Below are 22,430 nucleotides of genomic sequence, written 5' to 3' on the forward strand. Positions count from 1 at the left end.
AAGTGAAGGATCAAAAGTGCAATTTAGTCAAAAGAGAATTAAAAATAAATATTTGAAGTAAAATATTATCTCACAAAATTTTTGTCTTGTTTGTACCCAATTTGAACACAATCCTTTTATTTATTTATATATATATATAATTTCTTTTCTTCTTTATTATTACAATCTTGATTCAAACTTGTCACCGTCCATTGACAGAAACGTTGACTATTGTCATGTTTTCCAGAACCTACCAGCGCTGCCCGAACTTCACAACGAACACACTTCTCTTCTCGTGACCGTACATGAAAAACCCACTAATCTATCCTCACAACCATTTACCCCTTCTCTTCATCAAAATTACACGACTTGCCACTACCTTTCTTTTTCTTCTTCTTCTTTCCATTTTCTACCATCATCCTCTCTTCCCGTCTTGTGTAATGTTGTAATACAAAAATGGCTTCTCTTCAATTCCGTTACGTTCTCTCTCCTCTTTCGCCCTCGCTTCCGCTTCCACCAACATTTTCTCGAGCTTTCCCTTTCCCGCCCCGTTTTCCGGGAAAATTGCGCGCTTTCTCTCTCGCGCGGAGGGGGCGAGTTCTTTCAATCTGCTGCGGCTCCTCCAAAACCGGTTCGCAGCTTCAGCGAGTCGCCGTTCCCGAAGACGATGATCGGCCTCCATTCGATATCAATCTCGCGGTGATTCTCGCGGGTTTCGCGTTCGAAGCGTACACTACTCCCCCTGTACGTGTTCCTTTTTTGCTGTCTTCGTTCGAGAAAATGGAAGAAAATAAACTTTCGGCGAATAGTGAAGCTGTTTGGACTGAAAAGTTTCTTTTATGCTTTTTTTTTTCTTTCTGATTCTTTAGTTGCTGAATTTGCTAGAAGAGTTTTTTCTTTTATCATTTTTGCTGTTTCTTTAGTCGCTGAAGTTGCTAGAAGAGTTTTTTCTTTTATCCTTTTTGTTGATTCTTTAGTCGCTGAAATTGCTAGAAGAGTTTTTTCTTTTATCATTTTTGCTGTTTCTTTAGTCGCTGAAATTGCTAGAAGAGGAGTTTCTTTTATCATTTTTGCTGTTTCTTTAGTCGCTGAAATTGCTAGAAGAGTTTCTTTTATATTTTTGCTGATTCTTTTAGTCGCTGACATTGCTAGAAGAGTTTAGTTTTGGCTGATTCTTTAGTCGCTGAAATTGCTAGAATAGTTTCTTTTATACTTTTTGCTGATTCTTTAGTCTGAAATTATATTGATTGATCATTTATGATGATTGGTCGTTTTATAATGTTTTTTTATTTTTATTTTCTGAAGATCGTTTTATAATGATTGATTGTTTTACTATCTTATAAAGTTTTAAGGTTTAAGGACTAATTTGATCATAGCTCCTAAATTAGAAGGCGTGCTTGTTCCTTTTTAGAATATCCAATCTATTATGTCATTTGAATTAATTATTTTTAGTCTAAAATAATCCTAACTAATTAAATGAGAGAGGTTGTATGGACAAATATTTAGAAGAGAGAGAAACATTAATGACAATGGTATGGTATTTTTGAAAAAGTATATAAATTTAAGATAAATTATTGCTAACAATTAGATTAATCACTTTTTTATTCCTGATGTATTAAGTAATTTGGTCTTATAGATAAGAACGAATGTAGAACTAACTTTGGTGGTCATATTTGATTTGGTTCTTGGTTTTGTTGCTTGTCAATTAATTTGATCTCTAATGTAATTGCGTAATCGTCGTTAAATTGAAAGAATAAGTTTCAGCAATTAATTTGATATATTATGCTTTTCTTCTGCGGTGGAAAATAAGCTAATCTATAAATTATTAGTGAGTTTAAAAAGTATGGTTTAATTTGAGAGGTTGAAATGAAAAATGAAAAAGAAAAATAAGTATGTTGCTATTTTTTCCTATAACTTGTTTGTGTTTGCTTAGAAGTATGCAATGAACAGGGATATGTGATGGGAACTTATATTTTTGTTATTGCTGTTTCTTCATGATATTGTGAGAAGAATGGAATAATTTTGTTAAGATCACATATCATTCTGTTATTTATGATTAGATAGTAATTAGTGATTTAGTCCTTATTACTTATTATTAGATTAGATTGATCCTATCTAATCAATACAGTAAAATACTGGTATAAATTTGATCATAATGTTACACTGAACATAATTTTTTTTTTTTCTTGATGAATTCAAACTTGTTTTAATCCTTTTCTTTTTCTTCCCTTTATAACATGTTGTAGGAAAACATGGGCAGGCGTGAAGTTGATGCTGGTGGTTGCAAGACAGTTTACCTTTCTGAGTAAGTGTCAATTGCCTTTCAGGATTGCACTTATTTCTCTCATCAGTTTAAATAATTCTCATGCACTTTTTATAGAATCCGAGGGTGTCATTTGATCTATGTAGTTGCCCTAATCTAATCAAATAATTGTTGTTGTTGTTGTATTTAATTTCAAATGCTTTCCTTATTAAAATAATGGCATGTTTAACAAGATTTTTTTGGGTATATGCAGGGAATTTGTTCATGAAATTTATGATGGTCAACTCTTCATAAAGTTGAAAAAGGGGTTCGATTTTCCTGCCATGGATCCATGGGTTGGTTATCTTATTTAAATTACTGCCCCGAATGTGATGAGATGAAATGTGCACTACTTTTTACTTTGCCTTGTTTCTGACAGTTATCCCTGCTGCCCCCAATTTTTTAGCTAATTCGTTGAAGTACTTATTTCTCTATGATTTCTGTAATTGCTTTATATTCATTCTTTTTGTGTGATCCAGGGAACAAGTGATCCATACGTGGTCATACAAATGGATTCTCAGACTGCTAAAAGTAATATCAAATGGGGGTGAGCTTGCATCTCATTTTTTGTTTTTGTCATTTCACTTGTTAAATGGCCATCATCTGATGGTTAAAAGGAATTTTAATGGTCTTAATTTCTTAAATGGTTCAGAGCCAATGCCACTGCAAAATTTGTACAATGTGACTGTTTGGACTTGACTTTAAAAATTCTCTCATATTGTTCCTGAAAGCATTTTACTAAGTTTGAAGTATTTTGGATTTTTGTTTTCTTTCAAATTTGTGTATTAGCTAAGTTGAAACAAGAATAATTTGTGGGGACCATTTTTTAATTCATAAAATCACATTACTCATCTCATCGACTTCCTTTGATAAAATTAAATGCCTTAACTTCAGTGGTACAATTATATACTGCTGTTTAAATTACTGTTGTAACCAGTCATTACTTTGGATTCATTTATGAAAAATTAATTGATGGCAGGACAAAGGAGCCAACATGGAATGAGGAGTTTACTTTTAATATTAAGCAGCCTCCAAGCCAAACTTTACAGGTTAACAGGCGTGATCTCTCTCGGTCTCTTACATCTATGTGCCATGCATATTTCTGTGGAATGCACACTTGCAAGAATCCCTTTTCATAAAAGATAATCTACATAGAGAATTATTTACAAGTTGAAAGTGAACTGAAACTTGCAAGGAATTGATTGGCTTGTCTTCTTGATACATGAAACAATATAGTAACTAATCATTGCTTTGTCCTTCTTTCACAGTCTTCTATTTCTTGTAGACTTGGACTTCTTATTAGAAGCTGATACAATTGAGTTTAATGTGCTTGAGAGAATGTTCATAGTTGACTTGAAGTTAGGCTCTCCTCTTAACTTGATAGTTATGTTCTTTAGTCTTATATCACACTCTACATATGTGTCCAGAATTTTATCAATGGACGATATCATGATACTCTCATGTTCCTTGTGAATGTGAAATTTAGCTGCTGCACTGTTAGGCACCCAGATTATGATAAAAGAGAGAGAAGTTGCAGAAAAAGAGAGTTCTGTATTGCACTCTGGAGAAAAGTCTCCCCAAAGGGCCTTCCCCTTTCACCAAGCCAATAGCTCTGCTTACAAATTGATTATTCACCCCCACCTATTACAGCAATAACAAATTGTTTATGTACCAGCTTGACTATTCTAACCAACTTTGTTCCTATGGGTATAGACCCTATACATTCTACCCTTATTGGGCTGGGCCCTAACATGCACTGCACTAGCTAGTAGTATCTCATGCATTGCACAAGTATTTTAACATTAAGGTAAAATATATATAAAAAAAAATTAAGAGATTTGTTTTATGAAATGATCAATGCATAGTTAATTTAAGTAGAATTTTGAAATAATAGATTAAAAGGGGGGGAGGGGGAATATGTACAAAATTATGAAGATATGTATAACTAATGCAAGAGAAGTTCAGGACCCGCCTACTTTGGTCATTTTCTGTTTTCATTTTCATTTTCATAGAAAATGGTAGTGGAAATATATTTGATTGGATGTTTAAAACATTTTCTTCAATTTTTTTTTTTATAAAAAAAGCCCAAAATTGAAAACAAAAAACACTGTTTTCTACTCTTTTAGAGGTGCTGCTTCTGAATGTGATGCAACCTCTTCTGCAACCATGCCATCTGGTTCCTGTGTCTGAGTACATTCTGATGCTGGAGCTGTCTCTAGCTAACTCTAGTTCCAATCCAGTTACTTCACTGGTGGTGATTGGCTCTTCAATTGATTCGAAGCACGTGTTGTTTCGTGAAACCTCTTTGTCAAAGTGCAAGCGAATCTCTATTTGTCAAGGTTCAAGTGATGATGTGTGAATTGCAGGGGTCCATGAACCATCACAGCTTATTGTGATTGTGAAATGAGGACCTTCTTTTCGTTGCCAGGTAACCTCTCTAGAAGATTCCGTGATCCTTTTGGTGGAGGATCACATGAGCAACGAAGCAATACTTTATTTTGAAAATAGAAAATAGGAAATCAAACAAACATATTTTTTAAATCTTCAAAATTTGAAAATGAAAACAAGAAATGAATTTTTTTTTTCTCAAACCAAATGATCCCTAAGAATGACCTATCATTTTTAATGAAGATACATAGTACACTAACAGATGTAACCACTCTCAAGAAAATGAATTCAAATTCAAGATTCATAGGGTTGGATTAAAATCTTGGTGAAGTAAGACAGGTATCACTTACACACTTGTGTTTGCATCTGCACAAGTGACAACATCTAAGTGTAGGTGTGGAGAAGTGCAGGTGTGACCAATTGTGACCTGACATTGTCAGTTGTGCCAGTGTGAGCACATGTACATTTAGTGATCTGCAAGTGTTACTAGCTTTACTCATATTTGATGTTAATTGCATTAGCATAACGTTGAGGATTACTGTATCAGTCTGGCTATAACGTCAGAGGAATTAATCATCTTTTACCATATATAGTTTAAAGTTCTCTTGTATTTCTCTTTCATGAGGGCAGAAGTCCATTTGCTTTTCTTTTGTCTGTTTTTTATGCTCTCTGGCTTCTGATTTCTAGTAATGGAAGTTGTATGTCATATAATTATCTTGTATTGTGATAATATAAGTTTATCCCATGTTTAAATTTCCTCCCTCCTGTACTGTTTCTCGTAATGTCATTATGTCAGTGTGGATTGTATTGTCTTATAAAGTAATCAAATAACTGCTGAGGTATATCATCTGGATTCAAAAATGAAAAATCATGAAAATGTATGTTCATGTCAAAAATATTATCCTGAAAAGTTCATCTTCTAACGACTAGCAGTATATCTTAGATCGCAGCTTGGGATGCAAACCTGGTAACTCCTCACAAACGCATGGGGAATGCAGCTGCTGATCTGGAGTGGCTCTGTGATGGTGAGGACCAGAAAATCTTGTGACATATATAGTTGGTGCAGTGTTGAAAGATTCTTATGGTGCTTAAAATTTTAATATGGGTTGAATTTAACTGTCATGATTGTGTGGAATTTAACTGTCAATAAAAGGAGTGTAAAAATTTACTTATGAATTTATTTAGTAAAAAAGTTCATAAAGTTGAGATTTATGGTTACTCTTATGGCTGCAAAAATTTAGAAAAAATGTGTGTGTTTGTTATAGGAGATGTTCATGAAATACTGGTCGAGTTGGAAGGAATGGGTGGTGGCGGAAAGGTTCAGCTGGAGGTATGTTTCTTTTATTAGAAAAGAAGAAACCCAAGAATACAGATTTATAAAATGGGGAAAAGTTATTGACCATTTGAATTTTAGTTGACAGCATGATGCCTATGCATTATATTTCGTGTATAATATAGTGGAAAAATTATTTCTCTGTTGTGCTTTGTTACAACTTCATTTGCCAATATATCTGTTTACATGTTTTATCACTTGCTTTGAACTGTTTTCTCTTAAATGATCTTGCATTTTAATAAATCTATAGGTTTTAATGTAAGAGTTGACTTTTTCTTGAACTTCTTTCAAGACTTTTAGTTAAGCTGTATGCTTTGTTTGAAATATTTAACTTGTATACTTAATTTGGTGTAAATGCACTTGTGTAATAAAGGAGAGGTTACATTTTAATGAGTCATGATTGTTGATTTTTGTAATAAATTTTGGATTTTAGGTAAAATATAAAAGCTATGATGAAATTGATGAAGAGAAAAGGTGGTGGAAGATACCTTTTGTTTTAGACTTTCTAAAGATAAAGGGTTTTGATTCTGCATTCAGAAAGGTTATTGGTTCTGATACAGTACAGGCCGGCCAATTTGTGGAATATGCATTTGGGCAGTTAAAGTCTTTTAACAATTCATATCTTCCGAAGGGCCAGCAGTCTGATATTAATAATGATAAGTATGACACTGAAGGTACACGGGAACTGAGTGAATCTGTTTCTATCTTCAATATGCCTTCTAATGAAGCTGGTAGTCAAGAAGCCTCCAGAGAAGATTGCGTTGAACAGAGGAACTCAAATGAATTTCACAAACAGGACAATGATACTGAAAATGGACATGCTTCTGAATCATCATCAAAAGTTAGTGAGGAAGAGCTGTCAAATCAAATTTTTTGGAGGAATTTTGCTAATGTTATTAATTCTAGTATTGCTCGAAAGCTAGGTCTATCTGTTCCTGAGAAATTTAAGTGGGATGGATTGGAGTTTTTAAACAAAATTGGTTCACAATCACAAAATATTGCAGAAAGCATTTATGTTCAATCTGGTCTTGCAATTCCTGGAGGCACAGATGATACAAATGATAAAACAAGCGGCCAACCTGCTATTGCTGCATTTCAGTCTTCAGTTCCAGAGGTCAAAGAAGCAACACAGAATTTGATGAGGCAGACTGAGTCAATTTTAGGAGGTTTAATGCTTTTGACTGCAACAGTTTCCAAAATAAAAGACGAAGGGCTTTCTTCAGAAGAGAGGATAATCAAAGAAGATTCTGCCAATGCTGGAGGCAATGATATACAATATTCTACTAATCAGAAGTTTCCTAGCACACAGAATGGATTAGTGTTGGATGATAAAAAAACTGAGGAGATGAAAGAACTTTTTTCTACTGCTGAAAGTGCCATGGAGGCTTGGGCAATGTTGGCCACTTCACTGGGCCAACCTAGTTTCATTAAGTCTGAATTTGAAAAATTATGTTTCTTAGATAATGCATCCACAGACACACAGGTGTTTTCTTATATCCTCTTCAATAAGTCCACTTCTCTATTTTTTATGATTTTTTCAATTGTTTATGTAGCATTCAAAAATCCATTTGTGATATATTGTCAATGTCTTATTCTATGGACTGGTTTCTATTTTCTAAGTTATTAGAACTTTCAGGTTGCAATTTGGCGTGATTCTGCGCGAAGAAGGTTAGTGGTTGCTTTTAGGGGAACAGAACAGGTAGTTCATATTCTTTTTCTTTTAGGTTGAGTACAGTTTCTGGTTTCAGTTAAAGAAGCTTATACTTTTGATTTTTCAGACTCAATGGAAGGACTTAAGAACTGATCTAATGCTTGTGCCAGCCGGGTAACATTCATTTCCAACCTAGTTGTGACTTGTTTAGTGGTTTAATTGGTTTAATTTTTAGCCATAAAAGGTGTTGTTTTCAAGTCATTGTATTTGTATTTAACTAGTATCTCACTGCTTTGATATAGTTTTAATCTTGTGAAAAATTGTGCCTGTATTATATTTGATAAGTGTAATTATATAAGAATGCTGCTTTGATTTTTTTTGTTGATATATTTGATAACTTAACTAAATAATTGATAAAATATTGAAAGAGATAAAATTAAAAATAAGTAGGAAAGTTATTGAAAGCAATAGATTCATATTTTGGGGACAGCAACCAGCAAGATATTTTATTTAGTTCATTATTGAAAAAGTACATCATCATTGTTTTTGTTGTAATTAATTTAGGGATTGAATTAAAATGCTTTTTGATTTCACCAGATGATTTCATTTCGCAACTAACTTTCCTATGACTTTCATAGGCTAAATCCTGAAAGGATAGGCGGAGATTTCAAGCAAGAGATTCAAGTATGTTAACTGTTGGAAGGTTTATATATGTCAGACATGTTTAGTAGATGTCTAGAAGACTTTAAGAGCATAAGATTCATTTGTTGTTGGTGATGGATTATTGCAGGTTCACAGTGGTTTTCTAAGTGCGTATGATTCAGTAAGGACCAGGATCATTTCTCTAATTCGACTTGCAATTGGTTATGTGTAAGTTGTACTTGCAAAGAAATTTTATTACATCGAGCTCACTGCCTTAAAACCATGCTGGTGTATTTCTTAATATATTGTGAAAATCCCGTTGCTTTCCAACTTGAAGCTTTTAAAGTGAGTCATTACGTGTTTTTATGAATTATGTGACATAAATGAATTACATATTGTCCTAAACTAGCTACCCCAAAAGCTTAAGTTTTGGATGTTGGTACATTTATAGTTGTCAAAACGGATTGATCCGATCCATTGGGCCAAACCCACCCTGTAAGGGTCAACCCAATCCAACTCACTTAAGGTTGAGTCTTGGAGAAATGGCCTGGCCTGGTCCACCACCAACCCACCTAAAATAAAAAATAAAAAAATCATTTTTATTAAAAAATAAATTAGAAGAGTATTAGTTAAATCAAATCTTCTACTACCCACACCACACCTACAACAAGACATTATCACAAGCTAGAACTATAATTATAAAAATTTAGAAAATAGTATGGAATAAAGACACTAAAAAACAAAATTGAAGTCTAGAACTTTAAACTTTGAAGTCTTAAAACAATATGACAAAATACTAAAAGTGTAGAACTTTGGAGTAGATTATATAATTATACTAGACAGTATCCGTGCGATGCACGGGTAAATTTAGAGGAGGAATGTTTTAAAAATTATATACAAAATTATATTAATTATTTAATTTTTTATATTATTGAATAAAAATCTAAAATCAATTCAAATGTCCACAATATAGAACTTAATTTAACATCCTATAAAAGAAATATTGAAAACAAAAAATTAAGTAAATTAATTGAAAAAATGTAAAATTGCTTAAATGATTAAAAGTCAGTATAATATTATATTCACGTTGATTTATGTTAACTTTGATCATATATCACTTTCAATATTTAATAAAAAAAAATCAAGAAATTTTTTAACATTTTCTAAACAATGAAAGTTAGTAAATATGAATTTAGTTATATAATTTCAAATGTTCTGAATTTAAATTAAACGTTTATAACATCTTTTAAAAGTTTATAACAATTTCCTATTAATTAAAATTACTTAATTTCAAATTACTAATTTACACACAACTATTCTGAGTTTTAAAAAGCTATTTATAATAGTTTAAAAGTTTAAAATTTTGAGAAAGCATTTATAATAAATTTTAGATAATTAAAATTATTAATTTGAATATAACTATTTAACCTTTAGTGGGTTAGGTGGGTCTGTCTGGCCCACCATGAGTTCAGCCTGGGTGGGCCAGATCCATTCTCTAAGCTAATTGAAGATACATTTTTTCAGCCCGTCCTGCCCTGATCCTGAGGTGGGCTGGGTTGGCACGTGGGTTTGAACCCGTTTTGATGGCTCTAAGTACATTAATGGTTTAGTTACATCTCTAAACACCTCACACAAGAGCCCGTTGGACTTGAAGTGTTGTTGGCGCATTTTTACCATTTACTGAAATTGGTTTTTTCTTTAGAAGAATGGGGTGCAGTTGAAGGATTGAAATCCTGATTCTTGAGTACTTGGTTCCCAACAGTTAAGCTGTTTAGGTGAATGCACATGAATGATTTTATTACATTTCTTAACACATGGATGATTCTCAAACAGAACATTTCAATATTTTCCATTATTTTTCTTATGAAGAAAGTAGTGATGGTCACATTGCCTATCGGATTGATTTGTCATTTTCTGCTTATGCTGTTCTGTATGATTTGGCATAAGCCTTCCTCATACAGCCAAAGTATTGACACATATTCCTGATTAAGTTCATTTATTATTTTACATGTTACTTTGTGATAGGTTCTAAGGTTATAATTCTTTATTAGGCAGTTATGACTTAGGACGTGACACTTATAGTGTTATACACATGGTTTGATCGACAGGCTTGTAGGAGGGGATTAAGGTGTCAGTTTGTTGCTTATGGTGTTTGAAGGAGGAAACTCCTTGTAAGGGGGGGAACCCTTGTATGTTGAATGTTTGTACTGCAAACCTAGTGATTAAACTGATTGTTTCTGTAATACAATTACTGTTTTGTGTCTCTAATTCTTGAGTCCAACACTATGCCAATAGTACATCTCAAAATTTGATTTCGCATTGACAAACAGAAGGTATTTTTTGTGCCAGAGATGATCATTCTGAGTCGCTCCACAAATGGCATGTTTATGTGACTGGTCATAGTTTGGGTGGTGCATTGGCAACCTTGCTTGCTCTTGAACTTTCATCTAATCAATTAGCAAAGTAAGTTTATTATTTCTCAGATACTTGCATTTCTTCCATTTATAATTTGTTTTTAAGTTCTTATTTTTATGCAAATGAGCATGCATTTACTTGTATTTACGACCAAAATGGTATATTTACATTAGTTAATTCAACTGTTGGTTATACTCGGTATTTAAATATATATTTTATCTGGTTTTAGTACCTTCCGTTTAAGTTTATCTCTACCATGTTGTGTTGTCAGTAGTCATGGTTTTTTATATTTTTAGTAGAAAAGAGGGGGGATAAAGAGAAAGGAAGAATCATATTTCTTATTACAGAGGACTAACATGGCTATGTCACATGTGATTACAGATCTTTACTAATGAAGTTTAGCGGCCTGTAAGTGATTTAGTCACAAATAATTAATCATAATAATTTATTGAGTTTCAAAATAATATATTAATGCAGTGTAACAATAAAATGTATAAAACAAAAGGTTTGGCTTCATTTAAACTAGATTTTAAACCCGTTCAATATATTTATATTTAGTATTTATATAAAAAGATATGTACATTAATAAAATTATTTTTTAAAATATTTAGGAGTATATTAAATATGATTATGTTAAAATTGAGAAAAATAATTAGTTATATTTTTAATTGAAGAGATGTTGTCTTAAAAAATATTTAGCCTAATGAAATTTATTTTAATTTGTTGTTTTTTCAATTAATAATAATACCTGGATATTATGATTATATGTACTTGAATTTTGTGTGTTTATAATTAATAATTTTTAAATGTTTTTATTGCAAAATCTAAAATCTTATTTTTAAATGATATTTTAATCATTACTTATCAAAAATGATATTATAATCATTTTGAAGATATTGATTACAATTATGTGATATTGTTGAAGTTTTAAAATCGATTAACCTCATTACGGCTTAAATTATTATTATTATTATTATTGTTATTATTGTTATTATTATTATTATTGTTATTATTGTTATTATTATTGTTATTATTATTATTATTATTATTATTATTATTTTTATTATTGTTCTTATTATTGTTATTATTGTTATTATTCTAATTATTATTGTTATTATTGTTATTATTATTATTATTCTAATTATTATTGTTATTATTATTATTATTCTAATTATTATTATTATTATTATTTTTTTATATTTTTATTTTTATTATTTTTATTTTTATTTTTATTTTTATTTTTATTAGGAAATTATATCATAAATAGAATATTATTATCTAATATTTAATTATCAAAATGATGATAATATCAAAATTATATGTATAAATGACATTAATGTCGGTAACTTAATTCTTCATTAAATGCATTTATTAAATTCAGTTAAATCCGACAACTATTGTAAAGTTTAGTGATTGATCTAACGGCTATAAATACTTCAAGTGAAGTGTACTATGATATATTGATAGATAGATGCTGATTCTTGTTCTTTTAAAAGTTCTTATATTAATATAGTAGTTTTTGTGAAAAACTTAATTATTTTTATTTAAATAATAAGCTATTAAAGAATGATGAGGTATTAATAGAAACTGCGAGTACGACCACGTGTAAAAGAAAATAAAGGAACAAATGAGAAATTAAAACGGTTGATTAAAAAAATACAGAATTTAGAAGAGAGAACAAGAAATACTTAATAGTAAATTTAAGATAATCAATAAGTGTAGATGGAAAAAGTAAAGCAAAAATTGTAAACACTATCACCTCTTTTCTCATAAAAGTTGGTCCCTGTGAGAGAAATCGTGAGAGGGATTTTTTTACTCTTGTTGATTTATGTTCCATTTTTGGAATTGACAATAGACTGGATCAAGGTACCACATTGAAGAAGTTTCTGAAACTATCATGACCTATTTAAAAAATCTCTGAAATTATAGGAATTGCAAATTAATTTACTGTAATATTTAAATTCACTCTTTCTGCCTCATTTTATATTCATGGCAGTTACTGTATGCAATAATCATTTTATTGTCTACCAGGCGGGGAGCAATTTCTATTACTATGTACAACTTCGGTTCTCCCAGGGTTGGTAACAAAAGATTTGCAGAAGTTTACAATGAGGTTAGAAAAGAGTATAACTATTTTGTTAATGTTTTCACTGCCTTGTTGCATACTATATTGAATTGATTGTCCATTATGTCTTTCAAATTTTTAAATCCTGAATCCTCCTGTATATTATTTTCTTTAGCCTAGAGGCATTTTGTCTTCTTAATTATCATGTTAGATAAAGTAGACATGTTTGTTTCCCTGTTTGCATTTGTAAAACTGTTAACTGTTTTGCTCCTCTATCTGCAGAGAGTTAAAGATAGCTGGCGAGTTGTGAATCACAGAGATATTATACCTACGGTTCCCCGATTAATGGGTTATTGTCATGTTGAGCGACCTGTATTTCTTGCTGCAGGGGTTTTAAGACATGCCCTAGTGAGTGGTTATTATAATTCTTTGCACTCACACAAACCACTTTGTTTAAAATTAAAATATAAGAATTTACTCTTTTCTGGGTCATCTACTGTCTTGTCTGGCACTCAGGCTTTTGTTGACAATTTTAATAGCCTAATTGATTTGGCTATTATTGACAATATTTAGGGGAAATGACTGAAATGTTCTCAGTAAAAAAATTAGGAACAATTAAACGCTTAAGTGGTTTATTAGGCCCATAAGTGGTTATTCATTTAGCACTGGTGAGCATTGTCAACCAATCAAGTAGTTAGTTGTTCTGTTAACAATTTTGCCAAATTTTCTTACCTTGTAATTTTTCCCTTTCATTATTAATTAAACTTGAGATTTGTTTTCCTTTTTTGCTTATTATTTTGAATAATTACCACACTTGTTGACAATTCTTCTTTGTTGGAATGAATGGGAATCTAGAAGGGGGGATTGAATAGATTCTTTGAGATTTTACCAATTATTTAGATTTAATTAAACCATACCCTTCATTGTAATCAAGGTTTTCTCAAAAACTTGTGAAAGTTTTTCAATCAATGAAAACAATGAATACATAAACAAATGAAAAAGAGTTTTATGGCCCTTTCTTATCAATTTCATTATCAAGATTGATTAACAAAACAGAGGTTTAGAGAAAGAGAAAATCACACTAAGAATTTATATTGGTTCAGTTCTCAAGAGGACCTACATCCAGTTGTTCTAAGATCTCCCTTGAAACTTCCATTATTAGAAAATCAAATACAAACACGCATATGCAATTCTCTAAAATTCTATTTTTTTCTTGAATCCTGCAAGAGAAAAACCAAAACCTTGTGGAACCATACAACTAGAAATTTCAAGAGTTGAAACCCTATCAACTCATAAAACCCTTGGTAATCCTAACAGATTAAGAAAGTAGAAAGAAATCAGAATTGGTTTGACTACACCTTGATGTGAAGATCACAACATCTTCAATCTCTTCCTTTGATTATCAAACCATGATGAAGAATGAATGAATCTTGATCAACATGAATCTCATGTTAAAATGCAAAGTGGTTCCCTACGATGACTCTCAGAAAGTGTTTTATAAAAGATAAGATCGAATCATGAGTCACTAATGAGAAAGAATAAGTGAGGGTATTTATAATTTTAATAGGCTAAACTGATTTAACTGATTGTCAAATGTGGTAATTGATTAATTCGTTCAAATTCCTCTTTGTTTTGCAATTCCAGAAATGTGATAATCGACTACAGGTTATGGTAATCGATTATCTCGTTTCACAGAGAGCTTCTCAAGCTTCTATTGTTCTGGAATAATATATTATCAAATGTGGTAATCGATTATTTTGAGACATAGAGCTCCTAAAGTTTCCAGACACAATCTAATCGATTACTAAATGTGGTAATCGATTATCTTGAGCCACAAAGTCTTCCTTCTGCTGAAACTGGCTTCTGTAATCAATTATTGAAACTAAAATCGATAAAATGATACTTGCCAAATTTCAAGTAGAAGTGAGTTTTGTTACTTGTAATCAATTACACTGTGTTGAACTCATTGCTTCTAAGAAACTTTGAGATCAATTCATTAATCTATCATGTCTGATTTCTACTAAGCACGAATATACGAAAATGAAGACTAAATCATCCATCATGCCTAAACTAAAAACATCCAATACAAGTGCCACATCTTTTAAAATTTGTTTGGCATTGTAAAATGATTAAAAACAAAAACTTAAGACCAATCTTCAAGTCTTCAATCTTTGATTCAACATTCTTTAATATAGATGCTTTTGAATATTGTTTCTTAAACAATCTAGATATAATGAATGAAACCATTAGGTAGTTAAGAAACTGTAATGATAGGTTGAGACCTGGTTTAATTCATTTGATATCATTAAATTATTTGATGTTTTAAGGATAAATTTGTCACCATATATGAGGTATTCTTTGTTCTCAGTGTGTGTATTATTTTGGGTGACACTGCCATCAATAGTTATACAATGTAATTTACACTCTTATCAAGAGCATGGAAGTACATGTGAAAGTTAGTTGTTTGAGACTGAGGAATAATTTCTTGAATTTTAAGTGGATTGGACATTTTCTGATGTTTACTTTTACTAATATATCAAATGCATGTCATCTAGGAAAGCAAAGATATTTTGGGAGATGGTTATGAAGGTGATGTTCTCGGAGAATCAACACCGGATGTCATAGTCAGTGAATTTGTATGTTTCTTCTTTTCTAAACTTTCAAGTAAATGCTTATTCTTGTTTTATCCACAAATTCACTTTTAGTCGTGCATTTTGGCTTCACATGTATATTACATGTTATTCCAAATAGATATTAAGAGGTTGTTTGTTTGTGCTATATTTAATTAAAAAATTAATTTAAAAGACATGTTTAAATTTCTTTATGATAATTGGATTTTTTTAATTTAAAACAAAATAGTAACAATCCCAGTAATTTTAACCTCATGCATTTCACTCACCTCATCATTGAGGTCAAATGAGAATTGGTAATTCCTAACGGATTATTTCTCATTCAAATGTCAGTTTCTATGTAATTGTAGACACCATGCATTTATTGAGAGGTCAAGATTTTAAAGAGGTTAAAATTAATCCCTTATTTGACACTATAGTATTTTTTGTTTGGCTTGTCTTGAAGTACTCTGACTTTGTTTGTAGCTGTACGTTTAGAATATTAATCATGCATTTCTCTCTTTTATAATGCTTGGTTGTTGTTATGGTTGTATCTCTTTTAATATCAAGAAATACTACGTAATATCTGTTTTTCACCCACTGCACTTGGCTTTTGCAGATGAGATAATTATCGTACATATTTTGGTTATTATTTTTACTTTTGGTTCCATTTATTTTTCATTTCTGTAGGAAATATTTTCTGCCAAAGTAGTGTTTATATATAGTTCACCATTTGATTGAATACATGTTTCACATCATGCCCGCAAAATTTTACATAACCCCACATCATTTTCTACTCTATTTTTGTGTCTTAAAATATTAGTTTTAACATCCTTCAACGAAAACAGCAAGATATCAACCACATGATCATATACTTATTATTGTTCCTACAATTTGACATGCAAGATTGATATGATTGATAATTTCAACTTTGTCAATCTATAACATTTTCTAGTTATAATACTTAGTCTTGTAATATATTGTACCCCAGACAATATATTGTTAGGTTAATCCCCACCAGACTAGTTTGTTTTATATGGTTAGAAAGGTGGGATATATATATAAGGTGAAAGTAAGAGGGTAGTTGAGTTTGGTAGTAACTTGGTTTTGGTGGGAAATCAGGCTTTTGAATTCATGAGCAGAGTGCTGTAGACATTTGTTCCTTGATTATTAGAAATGAACTAGGCTTAACTCAACCCCAAAAGCTAGCTAACGGGAGAGGACCGTCTGAGCCTTATAATAATGTCAGTCATATTCCTAGCTGACGTGAGAGTTGAGACATCTTAACACACACTTGAGCCTAGGGTTGAACATCTAGAGTGTGAAGTGTAAGATTAGGCACATGCAAATGGCCTAACATTTGGACTGGATAGCCTCTTAATACCATATTAAAAGTAGATTAGATTTAATCAACCCCAAAAGCTAGCTCAAGAAGGGAGGATTGACCAAACCTTATAAATAAGGCTTAACATTGACCCTGGATATTTCATTGATCCAGAGTTGCAGAAGCTATTCTTAAATCTTTAGAAAATTTCCATCTTTTCTAAGTTCTTTCCTGATCTCTGGTTGAAAGTAACCTTAGTCTATGCTTGTCTTAAGTTATTTTTCAAATAAAGATGTTACATATGTTTCGGGTTTTTCTTTTTTTGGTGTTGCAATGGAGGCTAAGATCCTTGTTAACATGAATTTAATTAGAAATGTCAGAAATACATGTCAGATGTGATGACCTCCTCCTTAAAATTTCGTGATGGCTAATTCATTGGCAGCCAGGGATGAAAGGAAGGCTCTCCCAGGCTTTAAAGCACACCTTTACAATTTTGTAATGTTTCCAGTTTTTTCAATAAAAAGATTGTAGTTTAATATTTTGGCCTCAAACAGGTGTAGTTTTGGCACGTGGAAACTATAAATCCTGGCTCCTACCCTGTTATAGCATATATCTATCCTTAGGGTCTAACATGATAGATGTTAACCGTATTAGAGTATGGCATTCTTCTCAATCTATCGAAATGTGCTATTTTTATTAGTCTCGTTGACATATTCTTCCTTTTAAGAATTTAGAGTTGATCTTTCTCTTATGTTCTCCATTCCCAACTTTGATATGTCCAGTTGAAGGGTGAGAAGGAGCTGATTGAGAAGTTGTTACAAACTGAAATAAATATATTCCGCTCAATCAGAGATGGAAGTGCTCTGATGCAGCATATGGAGGATTTCTATTACATCACGTTACTAGAGGTACAGTGCAATCTCGTAAAACTATTCAATGTATTATCATTCTTGTCTGATTTTACTGGTATTATAGCTTACTTGGGGAAAAGGTAGTCTTTGGGGGAAAATACTAATTAAGTAGTTCCAATATTTATTTTAAAGTAGGCATTGATAATAGGAATATTAAAAGAATGAAATATACTAATTGAAAATTGTCTTATACTGCATTATTTCTTTGAAGATAAAAATAAATTTCTTAAGAACTAAGAAATGCATATTTTGATATTCTTTCTGGCCTTTTCAAATCATTCATCATTCCGTTTAGGTACATATTCAACTACTCCTTTCTGTAATTATATTAATTCATCACAAATACCAACTATTATGTTGTGCTTATCCATTAAAAGTATTATATGTTTTAATTCATACAGTAAGCAGGTTATTTCATTGTTGGTTATATTGGCCCTCTTGAGATATGGAAATGTATAAAGGTTGCATTTGTAGGAAGGAGGTTGGGCAGGTCTCCTAAGCCCCATTTTCTTTCTGCATCCCTCTTCTGTGAGAATTAATAATCATAGAAAATTTGAAATGGATGTGATGTTAGTCCTCCAAAGATGCAATTGACATCAATTAGGGCCTCGAGAAAGTTAACTTTAATTTAGACCTTCAATTAAGGAAGTGACATCAAAATTTTCCTTTTGTTTTGTACCATGAGAACTTTAATGGAACATTTGTTTGAGAGGTTAAATTGATGACAATTTTCTTTAGAGAACCAAATTGGTGTCTTTTTTCTATTATTAATGATCAAATTGATGTTCAACTTTGTTTAGAGGACCAAATTAACATCACTTGTATCTTAAGGGTACTAAAATAGGTATTGACTCCTTTTTTGAATGATGTCATTATGCAATTTCCTGTTCTTATATAATTAGTTCATGTTTTTCCCGATATTAATGTTTGGCACTGCATTATTATTTACTTCAGAATGTAAGATCAAATTACCACCAAGCTGTCTCAAGGTCCGAACAAGATCAAAACTATAGACTATAATATGATCCAACAAAGGTTTGCTCTTACCAGGCTGGCCAGCAACAGTCTTACATGGCCAACTAAAAGTATACTTAATACAATTGTATATAAGCTGTTGAGGAGAGCATATATATTTGAGATCACTTGCAGGCTTGCAGCCAATTCTTTACTGGTATGGCAGCTGTACTATTAATTGCTAAACATACATTTTTTAACATAATCTTTTGTTGGATTGCGATAGTTGTAGGAAAAGTAGAAATTGGTTTTCTGCTTCTTGTTCCTACTGTTGACGGACTGAACGTTGTTAGTTATTAGTACATAATTCACTAAACTCCACTATCTTTCAACTTGAATGATGAGCTGCAGCTTTAATTGGTTCACATTGTGAGTTTAGGATTGATGGATCATATGTTAGCATCGCCTCAGTATATCCTGAATTTCCATTCAGAAACTAGTGTAATGTGTTCTTGTGATTTTCTTTATTTTTTATTTTTTTCGTTTTGTTTAGTGAAGTTTTAAAATGTTTCAAGTCATTTTCCAGAACTGATAGTAAAACTTGCTATTTATTATTTTCCTCATTAAGGAAACAACTTGGATGTGGCTATATGTGGCATGGTTAATTTTCTCTGGTAGAAAATTTTCTGTTTCATTTATAAAACTTGCATGAATTGGCAGCCAGGAAAATGTCAGCAATGCAGTATGCCCAGTATAGTTTGCAAATGGAACTGATAAGGCATGATGAGTTGCTAGAGACTGCAAGGAGAAAAACCTACTGACTACAGTTTTAGTATTATAGTTATTTGGATTGTGATGATAGAAATTGATGTTATAGCATGCGTGTCAAATATTCAAAGATAGACCAATCGTGCCTAATTCTTGTCTTGATCTCTAGCATTTATGGTCTTATGATAATGTAATTTATGTTGTAAATATGCATATATAAAGTGTTTTATTGCTTTTTCTTGGGAGTTACATGTTATTGTTGGATTGTCTTGTGTTGATTATATATTGGTGAAAGATTCAGTTAAGACGATGATGTTGCTGGTATTGTATTTCTTTGGTTTAAGAGCCACATTATCATTTCCTAAAAAAGGTGAATTGAACTAAAAGACACCACAGGAAAAAGTTCAACGTTTTTTGGAAAAAAAAAAATACGCTAGCTGGTTTCTTAGTTGGTTTAGTTAGTTAGAAATGCAGTTTAGCTAACCAAAAGTTAGACTTATGGATGAAATGGAACTCTAATTGTATCTACATATTTTCATTGTTCATCCTCCAATTATCAACTAAATTGGAGCCTTGCTGGTTACAGTGTATGTGTTCGTTTGAGATAATTTTGATGTTTATTTCCATTATGTTCATCGGCAGCTGGAATATGGAACACAAGTTTGTTGGATTCAAATCTAAGTTGGTGTGCAGTGGTGGTGGTGGTGCCAGATTCAGCGTTAAAGAGATGCTGTTTTGGACCTGAGGTGTGGTGGTAGTGAGATGGTGGTGTGCCCTATGAGGTGTGGGGCTAGGTGAAGAAAAAAAATATTTAATTATTTATTTAGTCCTTATAATTTTTAAATTTATTCCTTTTAGACTTTATAGTTAATAAATGAATTTTTTAGTCTTGAAATTTACATTTCAATTCTTAAAAGGATTTTTGCCGTTAAAATTAAAATATCCACTTATTAAATATGGAGACTAAAAAGGAAAAGTACAAAAACTATAAAAATTAAAAGAGATAAGTTTAAAAACTAACAGGACTAAATGGACAATTAAATTACAAAAATAAAATGCAAAAACGAATGTTGTGTTAGGGTTGGCTGAGAGAGGGGAAGGGGTATTGAAGTCTATTTGGGTTTGAATTTTTAATTGTGACAAGCAATAAATAGGATACGTTCATCAGTAGTCAGATTCTGAGACGATACCCAGAGAACCACAAAGAAAACTGCTGGTTCTCCATCAGTCATTTTAGTGATTAAGAGACCCAGACAGAAAAAGCTAAATATAAGTATTTCTAGGGAACATGCAAAATAGCTTCAAGTTCAAACAGAACTTTCAATATCTTATGGGAGAAAAGAAAGGAAATCATTATAATACTTTTCAAATAATTAAGTTCGGAGGAAGGTGTTTATTATAGGAATATAAAAAAAGAGTGAAGAGAGTGAACTTGTCCTCTGTTACTCTTAAGTCTTAAGTACTATATAACCTTGATAATCAAAAACTTAGATGAAGAGCTTATATTCTAAAGAACTTATACGATTAACCCAACACGCAGAAATGCAGAATGACACTCACGCTTAAGAGGATGAACTGGGTCTCCAAAATGTCAAACAGTCTGGACGATGGGGGAAATAAAAGGATGATTAAGATTTACTAGCAAGTTACAGAGATTTTTTAGTATTATATACTTGGGAGTGCTAACAAAAACTAGTCACTTACAAGACCACCTAAGTCTCCTTGGAGGATTATAGTCATAGGCCTTTTCTTTGTTGAGTTTAAAGGAAAAGAAAACGGCAAATTCCCATCAGTAAACAGCCCAGCAACTATCACAATCCCTGAACTGAACCCACTCAGGCCATTTTAGTCCCTCCTTTTACGGTTAAAAAATATTGCATAATAGGAATTTCTCAACCACTTCAATGCTGCAAATTCAGATGCTATGACAAACCTAGAGAAAAGCAAAGAAAACTAACTGCTGGTTCTCCATCACTCATTTAGTGATTAAACTAACTATTAGACCAAAACTAACTGAATACAAGTATTTCAAGGGAACGTGCAAAATAGCTCCAAGATCAAAAAGAATTTTTAATAACTTAATGGAAAAAATTCAACACAGCTTATCCAAAAAGTGTGGAACTCATTAACTTAAAATTTACCAACATCATTGTTTGTCATAAATTAACCCAAGAACAAGTAACCTAAAGCAGTTAATATCACCACACAATGTTGAATTAAATAAACACAGAAATTCAACTACATAAATGATAAATATAAATGAAATTCAAGATATTGTAAAACTTCATTTAATTACACCTCTCTCACACGCATCTTCACCATATCAAAACTATAGATACCTGATGAGGCAGAAATCAATATGTAACGTTCACATATGTGATTTGAAACAAATTGCTTCACTAAATTTGTAAGAAAATGAAGATTCCCTTAGAAATTTCACAAACCAATTCTGTTAGAAATTGCAGCCCTCCATCTGCTATAATGCTTTCTTGGGACATAAAAAACATGCACGTAGTCTCATGATCGTCATCTTCGAAATCAAGCATTGTAACCTTGCAAAAATTCATAATAGTACAAAGCATTCACCAATAGTATAATTGCTTTATAAACTAATCCACAAGGGAGAGGAGCAGGCTCTTCTAAGGGAAGAAAATCAACCGTGTAAATTTTAACAAAAATCATGAACTATGAATTTGTTACAATATTCACAGCAATTTCTCTCATGAATTACTAATATTTACTTTACAAGAGTACTCCAAGAAAACTGTCTTAATAAAAGGAAGACTTCAAACAAACGGCTAGAGCCATCTTTCACATACCCACATCTATAACAGTGCCTCAGCAAAACATTCGGCAGATACAAGAAATACCAGAATAGTTGTATCTCTCATTTATATGATTTAAACTACATCTTAATCTCAAGTCACGAAATTCAATAATCTCAATGTCGACTCGCTTTAAAGAAAACCAAAGAACCTTTTCCTAGTTAGATTACGCTTTGTCATACAAAACCCATTAAAACAGAACAAAACACTTATATAAAACTGAAATCGAATAACAAAGTTAGCACCATCAGAGACAAAAAAGAT

At 31.6% G+C, this 22,430-nt stretch overlaps 1 protein-coding gene across 1 annotated transcript; it reads left to right on the plus strand.

The window, feature by feature from the left end:
• The first annotated feature begins 202 nt into the window (after positions 1–202).
• On the plus strand, positions 203–19,651 carry LOC114403176. The gene is made up of 19 exons (XM_028365965.1): positions 203–723; positions 2,226–2,284; positions 2,496–2,577; positions 2,761–2,828; positions 3,261–3,330; positions 5,613–5,694; positions 5,935–5,999; positions 6,436–7,485; positions 7,639–7,701; positions 7,781–7,827; positions 8,292–8,337; positions 8,444–8,523; positions 10,645–10,758; positions 12,742–12,823; positions 13,058–13,183; positions 15,331–15,411; positions 17,491–17,616; positions 18,574–18,790; positions 19,294–19,651. The coding sequence occupies exons 1-18, from the start codon at positions 436–438 to the stop codon at positions 18,637–18,639; spliced, it is 2,595 nt and encodes an 864-aa protein (XP_028221766.1). The 5' UTR covers positions 203–435; the 3' UTR covers positions 18,640–18,790; positions 19,294–19,651.
• The last annotated feature ends 2,779 nt before the right edge of the window (positions 19,652–22,430 follow it).

Source organism: Glycine soja, chromosome 20, assembly GCF_004193775.1.
Source record: "Glycine soja cultivar W05 chromosome 20, ASM419377v2, whole genome shotgun sequence".
Lineage (NCBI taxonomy): Eukaryota > Viridiplantae > Streptophyta > Magnoliopsida > Fabales > Fabaceae > Glycine > Glycine soja.